At 35.5% G+C, this 9,184-nt stretch overlaps 1 protein-coding gene across 1 annotated transcript; it reads left to right on the top strand.

Annotated features, from left to right (window-relative positions):
- Positions 1 to 5,180: 5,180 nt before the first annotated feature.
- LOC144254149 (olfactory receptor 8B3-like) lies at positions 5,181 to 6,125 on the top strand. The gene has a single exon (XM_077796966.1). It carries the CDS (start codon positions 5,181 to 5,183, stop codon positions 6,123 to 6,125), a length of 945 nt encoding a protein of 314 aa, XP_077653092.1.
- The last annotated feature ends 3,059 nt before the right edge of the window (positions 6,126 to 9,184 follow it).

Raw genomic sequence — 9,184 nt, 5'->3', positions numbered from 1 at the left:
TTCATATGATGATAGTGAGTTTTAAAAAGTCCTAAAACATTGGTTTATATTAATTAGTTTAGAGGAAAATGATGCCAGTTAGGAACTCAAATTCACTCTGATTAAATGTATTGTCATTAGAGCAGAGATGAGAATTTATATTATTGTGATTTCATTTTACTATTATTATTAAATTGAATTTCTCAAGCATAGTCTGAATACTTAATGTCTACTTCTATTCTTCTGTTTATATTCTTTATAATGATTGTTTAGACAGAATTCTTAAAACTGTAAATTTTTCTTAAGCACCTACTTGAATATAGACATAAAATGTTTTTTAAATATAGGAAATAAAATGTAATATATATTATATTTTATATGCATATATTATATATACCTAAATATTTCTTATCCTGTTATCATAGTTTCCCTATAAACATATTTTGAATTGGAAAGACATGATATTCTCCAAATTCTATCCATTTACCAGCAAATGCCATCATCATTTCATTCTTCTTTAAGACTCTGTCAAGCTCCATTGAATATATACCACATTTTTTTTATTCATTTCTCTGTGAACAGGTATATAGGCTGGTTATTGTGAATTATACTGCTATATAAGAAAGTGCCTGTATCCTTACAGTATGCTGATTTTATTTTATTTTATTCATTTATTTTTTGGGATTTAGAACAAAGAGTAGGATACCTGGGTCATGTGGTAATTTCAGTTCTAGTCTTTTGAGAAATCTTAATACTGCTTTTAAGAGTGATTGTACTAATTTGAAGTCCTACTAACATTATGAGTGTACATTTCTCCCTATATCCTAAAATCAGCATATTATAATGATACATACATACTGATGTTTATCGTAGCACAATCCATAACAGCCAAGTTATGGACCAGCTTGGATGCCCATCAGTAGATGAATGGAGATTAATGGTTAAACAAATATGGCATATATACATAATGGAGTTCTATTCAACAAATAAGAAAAATGAAATGATGTCATTTGGTAGTAAATGGATGGAACTGGAGAACATCATACTAAGTGAAATAGGCCAGACTTGAAAATCAAGGTTCAAATATTTTCCCCGTATATGGGAAACTAAAGAGAAATAAGACATCAAAAGGGGATCTCATGAAAATATAAGGAAGAGCAATAGAGTAGAAGCAGGGAACTGAGGGTGAAGGAAGAACTGGAAAATAAATTTGACCGAATTGTGAAATGTGCAAGTATAAAGAAGTCACAATTCAGTCTGATTTTTTATGTAACTGTAATGCACCAATTAAAAACAAACAAGGAAGCAAACAAATAAATAAGTGGAATATCAATTGAGTAGAGGAAGGGGGTCAGGGGAAGTGAGGAGGAAAGGAATGGGGATAGAACTGGGGGTTGAAATAGATAAAACTACATCATAAGCACTTATGATAAAATCCTGCAATTATGCAATGCACTAAAATAATTATTAAAAGTACACTAGTATAAAAAATAGAAAACAGATACTAGTACACAACTCTTTAGAATGATTAAAATTTGAAAAACTGACAATTCCAAATTTTGACAGGATATATGATAATAAGCATCTCATTCATTTCTAATGATAGCTAATAGGAATCCAAAATGGTTCAGTCACTTTGGAGGAGACTCTAGAAATTTCTTATAAAGTTAAACAGTATTATTGTACAATCCATCTTCTTCAGGATATTAACTTAATTGATTTGAAAATAACCTTCTACACAGAAACCTGATGTGAATGTTAATAATAACTTTATGTTTGCCCCAAACTCAAAGTAACAAAGATGTTCTTCAAATGGAAATAGAGAAACAAATTGCAGAATGTCCCTATAAGAGAATTGAAAGAAATGATCTCCCAAAAGGTATGCAGGTGTCTTAATTGCACACTGCCAACTGAAAAAGCCAGTCTGCTAACTGAAAAAGCCAGTCTGAAAAAACTAGATACCAGGCACAAATTATATGGCCCAGTAGGAACAAAAAACATCTGTAAAAACAGTGAAATATGAATGGTTGCTAGGGCTTTGGAGGGAGCAGGAAGGGAAAAATAGAGAAACATGGATTTTTTATGTCAGAATTCTTCTGAATGATACTGTCATGATGGCTCCACAACACAATGCATTTTTTCAAATCTATATAACTTCACAGCACAAAGAGTGAACATGAATATATGAAATTCAAAATTCAAGGCATCTCAAAAAGAAATGCATATTATGAACAGAGAATCTAATTGTATTACATATTCATGAAACAATTTCACTGAGGACGGTAGGGGAATAGATGCTGACTTAAATACCGTGGAAAATGAATGGAGTATGTAAAGCTACAGGAAAAAGTTATTTTATACCAGCCTGTTGCTAATGAAATTGTTCTTGTTGAGCACAGATTAGTAATTCTGAGACAGCTGTACCTGTATAGTGGAATTGAACAGCTATGTAAATAGATGATGAAGTGGGAGCCAATTTTAATTCTTGGAGTTGGAATTTAAAGATACCCAAGAAGAAGGGCTAGAATGATCTATGTGATAACATATTACTATTAAAGACATTAGTAAAACTCTAATTTATCTTAATATGCAGATAGAAATACAGATGGTTTCATATGGAAACATTTATAGGTATGTGTTTATGCATGAGTTAGTATGCCAGTATTTTTCTTTATTCTTCCAACTAAGGGAGCCTAAAAGAAATGAAGTGCTGATAACAATGAGCACACCTAGAAATCAGCTAGTTTTATTTCTTTATGTTTAAAATATTTTTTTTAGTTGTAGATGGACACAATTCCTCCATTTTATTTATTTATTTATATATGGTGCTGAGGTCTGAACCCAGTACCCCACACATGCCAGGCAAGTGCTCTGCCAATGAGCCACAACCCCAGCCCCAGCTTTTTTTTTTTTTTTTAATAACATCATTGTTCAGTAAAAGCAGTCAGGCTTTTTGTAGAAATGGATGATTATAGGATGGAGCTTCAGCCTCTTATAATGTCAGAAAATAAAGAGATGCTCAATACTACAAAGAGTTTTGGCGTATAGCTCACTACTAAGGTATTTGCCAACATGTGAAGGTCTTGGATTCTATTCCCACAAAATAAAGCCCTATACAACAACTTCCAACACACACACACACACACACACACACACACACACTCAGTGTGGGGGTGGGGCATCCTAAAGAGGCACAGGAACAAGAGGGGTAATAAAATTGGGAAGTCCTAAACTTGTCGAATATTCTTTATGGGTGAAATTGAGTGAGGAGTATAACAAAAATTGAGTATCACTTTAGCATGTTCGTATGAAATTATAAGCATTTCAAAATAAAAAGTTAGAAAATTGATGCCCTGTTCCATGCACAAGCACATGTTCTTATATACAGGAAATTCTAAAGTAATGTTTTCTTAAAATTGTAGCCCATGAATAGTGATTTTTGTAAATACTTGATTTTAAACTATTGACAAAAATATATTAAGTTAGAACTTTCTAAAATAATTAAAATTGTCATGAAAAATTATTCTTTTTGGTTAATATTATTATTAAAATACCTATGACAATGAGTACTTTTTTCCTATAAAATATAAACACATTATTACTGATTATTTACAGGACTAAATTTTTTTTTAAAATGAGCATAACAAATAAACTTAACTAAATTATACATAAGGTTTTAGTAAAACTATTATACCCCCTAGATTCATGATTAGTGAAAATTTTAATGATTTTAATTATATTTACATCTTGATAAATAACAGCAGAGGCTCCTTTACTGTGTGCCCTTGGGATTCAAGAGCCCTTGAGGGGAGGACCATGTCTACTGTCATCAACTAGTATGTGAACCCAAACACCAATGTTTCTTTTCTTCCTCATTTATCACCATGGGGTGATCTCATCCTAGGGGACCACACATTCCTCAATTTCTAATCAGGCCCCAAAGAACTATAAGTCCTCATCAAATGCAATATGTTCTGTGATGTGTTGGCTCTGATGTCAAGCCCATGACTTTTCATTATACCCTTTTGGAAAATTTATAACTAGAAGTTTCATCTATATTTCAGAATGAGTCTTGGAACACTCAGATTGTGAAATCTGTGTTCTGATACCTTTTTCAGTAAGGAGGAAGAATCTTGCAAAGCAAGTGATCAGCTCAGATACCTGGAAGCCAGTTCGTCCTCCAGGACAGTAGAGGTGAAATATGTATAAAGGGTGATCACTTGAGTTCTTTAAGTGGAAGGAGGTGAGTTCCTCTGATCTCTATCTCTCACTCTCCATGTGAGTAAAGAATGAGTAGAATTATTATGTTGAATAATCAAAAATTTAGCAGCATGGAGCCCTGAATCTACTGCTTGCATTTTTCTCATCTAGATCTTGCTGTGTTGGCTTCCCTCTCAGTTTTAGGAGTATAACAGGAACACACCAACATACAGCCCTTTACAAACACTGCTATGTGCTATACATACAGAGTTTACATGTTGTAAGAACACAGTTGGGCAAATTTTTCAAACTTAACTAATATAATCAGCACTCATATAAATTATGATTCTGCCTCATCTCCTCATATTTGATCTTTGAAAACACATTTGTCATCTTTTTTCTGGCCTCTGTGTAGCCAAGATGCAGTAGAAAAATATGTGTACCAAAACTGAGGTATATATCATTCTGAATCTTAAGCTGCCAAGGATCTTCTCCATACTTGTCATCAATTGTTGACTTTATGGATTCTTGTATGGTATATGGGATCTCTACAGACTAGGGGATACTCCTTTCTAGGAAGAATAATATTGATACATTCTCTTCCTTAAAATAATTCTTCCCTTAGTTAGCACAGGAGAACTGAGGTGTCTAGTAGAGTAATGGTAATATGATTAGAGGCAAGGAACTGAGGGAACAGATGAAGTAGAGGGAGATTGGAGAGAGATATCCCCACTACATAGCTCACCAGCAGGTGGGTGTGTGTCACAGGGGTTCCACCTTTCTACTAGCCAGGACAGGAGCAATTATTGTTTCACTTTCAGTAAGTACAGAAAAATGAGAGGGTGATTGAAGTTGAAAAGGAGGGTTTATTCATATGACATGAAGCAAGGGATAATTTACAGGAAATCTGCCAGTACCCTCCCCATCAATGACAAAAGCAGATACATGGGTCCTCTATTAATGAAGATTTGTTCTGTTCTCCCAGACTCTCAACAAAGAGAATGCTGACCGGAAATGACTCCCTGGTGACTGAGTTTGTTCTGGCTGGATTAACAGATCTCCAGGAGCTTCAGCTTCCCCTCTTTCACCTGTTCCTAATGATCTACATTGTCACCATCGTGGGCAACTTTGGCTTGCTCACACTTATTGGTCTCAGTTCTCACTTGCACACCCCTATGTACTACTTCCTCTTCAACCTGTCCTTCATTGATCTCTGTTACTCTTCTGTTTTCAGCCCCAAAATGTTGATGAACTTTGTCTCCAAGAGGAATGCCATCTCCTATGTGGGGTGCATGACTCAGCTGTTCTTCTTTCTCTTTTTTGTCATCTCCGAGTGCTACATGTTGACCTCAATGGCCTATGATCGTTATGTGGCCATCTGTAACCCATTGCTGTATAGGGTCACCATGTCCCAGCAGGTCTGTTCTGCATTGTCTCTTGCTGCCTATGTGATGGGATTTGTTGGTGCCGCTGCCCACACGGGCTGCATGCTTAGACTGACCTTCTGCAATGCCAATGTCATCAACCATTACTTGTGTGACATACTCCCCCTCCTCCAACTTTCTTGCACCAGCACCTATGTCAATGAAGTAGTGGTTCTTGTTGTGGTGGGCATTAATATCACAGTCCCCAGCTTTACCATATTGACTTCTTACATCTTCATTCTTACCAGCATTCTTCACATCAAATCCACTCATGGAAGATCAAAAGCCTTCAGTACCTGCAGCTCTCACATCATTGCTATTTCTCTCTTTTTTGGATCAGGTGCATTCATGTATCTTAAATATTCTTCTCCTGGATCTATGGACAAGGGGAAATTTTCTTCTGTTTTCTACACTAATGTGGGTCCCATGCTCAACCCTTTGATCTACAGTTTGAGGAACAAGGATGTCAAAGTTGCACTTAGGGAAGTCATGACTAAAATTAAAAAGAGAGACAAATTGTAATTAGAGGACCTAATTGTATAGAGAAATTGAAGGATCTTAAAACTTCTACTGGTGTTTTTCATGAAGAGATTTTGCTCGTGTGATTTCTGCAGATAGTGTTTTATGTGGTTAGTTCTGTTGTTTTGACATTTCTCTTAAAATCTCATTGTTTTGTTTCTCTCTCTCTAACACTTTTAGCAATTTTTAAAAAATAATTAATTGTCAAGAGCCATCTGTGGGCTGTGTGTGGACTACATCCGCATTGCAGTCTAGTGAATAGGAGCATCTGGTATTTGGGAACTTCCAGTGGAAATTTTCTCTGGAAAATCCCACCCAGACACATTGTGAGTTCTATTGAAGCTCTGCCTGGTCCCACACAGCATTGGAGATGGGATGACTTGCTACAACCTCCCAGCCACACAGCCTATCAGAGGTGGGTGTGACCTACCAAGATGTCAATCAACCTACTGACTGCAAGACACCATGAAGCAAGATTCCATATCTGAAACCTTATACCTGCCTTTGACGTACTCCCTAAAATAAACCCCGGAATCCATTTACTAATTGTCTAGCTCCAGCTCTTATGTGTGCTCAATATATCAGGTATCTCATCCTTTAAAACTATGTTTTCTGACTCTGTGTCATAGTTCTTCACTATTGTTCTATATTTTAATCTTTTAGGTGGCTTACATACTCCTGAGCAGGAAGACGAACCCCCTAATGGGGCTCTTGATGCCTCCCTGTAATTAATAACATGTTTGCAAAGCAATATACACTCTGGTGTTTTTCGTTAGGATTAAATACAGACACCATTATTTCTTCCCTTTCTGGATTATTTCCAGGGCTCTTCTTAATATGAAAATGTATAGAAAATTTCATAAATTACAAAAGTTTAAAATTATGGTGTTCTCACCTAAATATAGAAATATGACAAATGACATATAGAAATGACATATATGGTTTTGGATAAGGTTTCAGGGGTGAGTCTTGCTTCATTGTGTCTTGCAATCAGCAGATTGATTGACATCTTGGTAGGTCACACCCACCTCTGATAGGCCGTGTGGCTGGGTGGTTGTAGCAAGTCATTCCATCTCCAAGGTGTGTGGGACCAGGCGGAGGCTGATAAGGCTCACAATGTGTCTGGGTGGTCTTATCCAGAAGAAATTTCCACTGGAAGTTCCCAAATACCAGATTCTCCTATTCACTAGGCTGCGATGCAGATGTAGTCCACACACAGCCCATGGATGACACTCAGTAATTAATTATTTTAAAAATTGTTAAAAGTGCTTTAAGCATTTTCATTGTTATCAATATTGTTATAGGCATGAGGATATGGTGGAAAGTCTTCATTTCTTATCTCTGTAAAGCTTGATACAATAGATAGATAAAATAGAAGGAATATTTGGATTTCCTTTCCTCATTATTGTTGCTTTTTGTTACCCTTGCGAATGGAATGGCAAAACTTGTATCACAGGACACTCATTTGTGAGAACCTATATCACTCATTTATTGTTGAAGAGTATATACACACCTACACCTTTTACTGACAAAGGCAGCATTAACAGAAGATGATTAGAGACATAATATATGTGTACCCCAAGATTCCAGTAAGGGGTATGGTAGTTCATATTATTTATCTTGCATACATTACAATCTAAAATGGCTTCCAACATTTTCATAAGAAGCATACCATTCTCATAATAACTGTTTTTTCTCTTTTGATCACTAACAAAAATGTACTGTACATTAAGTTACTAGAACTATGTTAGCCAGTGTTTTACTTATCCAATGAGGGTCATTAGGAAAAAAATATGTTAGTATTAATAAATTATATTCTTATCAACATTTTGTGAGCTTACTTAAACTTTGTATCATAAATAAGACTAAAAACACCTTTAACATAGGGGCTGTTTCATATCGTTTCTGTATTCCTCCAACACTTTTGTCATCTTCAATTTAGATTGTTACTATAGAGACGTTAAGAAATGTTCATTTGAAGAGTGTTGTTTGGTTAACAAAAATTATAAATTTACAATTATGATTCATGACTATAAAATGTAATAAATGATAGCAACAATAATAAATAATAGAAATTTTGAGTTTTAATTTCCTTTTTGGTGGTAGAATATCAGCTTTATAAAATCCTCCTTAGCTCCTGTCAAGAGAACCAGCGGTGAGGAACATAGTTGGCTGAGAAATCTATAGCTAATACTCCTTTGGGTGAACCATAGTGCTCAGCCAGAGGCCATGCTTATTCTGAGAAGACTCACACAATGGTCCAGCAAGGTGAGTGGGAAGTGCTGGGGATGGCTGATTTCTGCCTAACACAGGTCTCTTTTGATAGGAATCTTTGCTTGCAGACTTCCTATCATCCTCACCATGACCTTTTAGTACTGTACTGCAGTGTGATATTTTCTACCCAGTCCTTCCATTTCTTTGTCCTTTCTAAGGTGACACTTTCATCCTGGTCTGAGTTGCTCATCAATAGGTTCTGTTCTCTTCCGTTTTATCCTTCACAGGTGTTTACCATAATTAATACCTTACATGTCTTATTTCTTGGCAATTTCTTCCAAGGAGATATTCCTGCTCGCTATATAAGGGAATGCTATGTTATTTAAGGCCTCAGAACTAGAGTCCAGTTTTTAACTCATTGCACATCTTCTGAAGAAATAGAAGGAAAAATGGAAAATTGTGAAAGACCAGAGATAACTTCTAGAGAGTTGCTTCAGAATGAGCCAAAAAGCAGAGGTTGTATGAAAATGATGTCCTGAGCCAAGATGCCAATACCAGAGAGATGATCTACAAGATGTCAATGTTCAACTAGAAAAACGTACAGGTACCTACAGAAGTCTGCTTTTAAAGTGTTTAAAGTGAGTTAAGAAGGGTAAGGTGTGAAGGAACATTTCATCTTGATCTTTTAATGATAGTGATTATTTTTCTGAGATAGGAGTTTAGGTCAAGCCTTTTTTGGTAAGACCTGTCAATATTTCCATTGTACTGAAAGTCTTTTAGATATTATGCTAACATTCGGAGTAACTAAAATAGGTATTCATAATAAAAATAATAGAAATCTGTCCTCT

This window comes from Urocitellus parryii, chromosome 4 (assembly GCF_045843805.1).
Source record: "Urocitellus parryii isolate mUroPar1 chromosome 4, mUroPar1.hap1, whole genome shotgun sequence".
Taxonomy (NCBI): domain Eukaryota; kingdom Metazoa; phylum Chordata; class Mammalia; order Rodentia; family Sciuridae; genus Urocitellus; species Urocitellus parryii.
The sequence above is the reverse complement of the archived record's forward strand: the minus strand, read 5'-3'. Positions and strand labels throughout refer to the sequence as shown.

Coding starts and splice junctions, on each gene's coding strand:
- LOC144254149 (XM_077796966.1), top strand. CDS start 5,181: ATGCTGACCGGAAATGACTCCCTGGTGACTGAGTTTGTTCTGGCTGGA.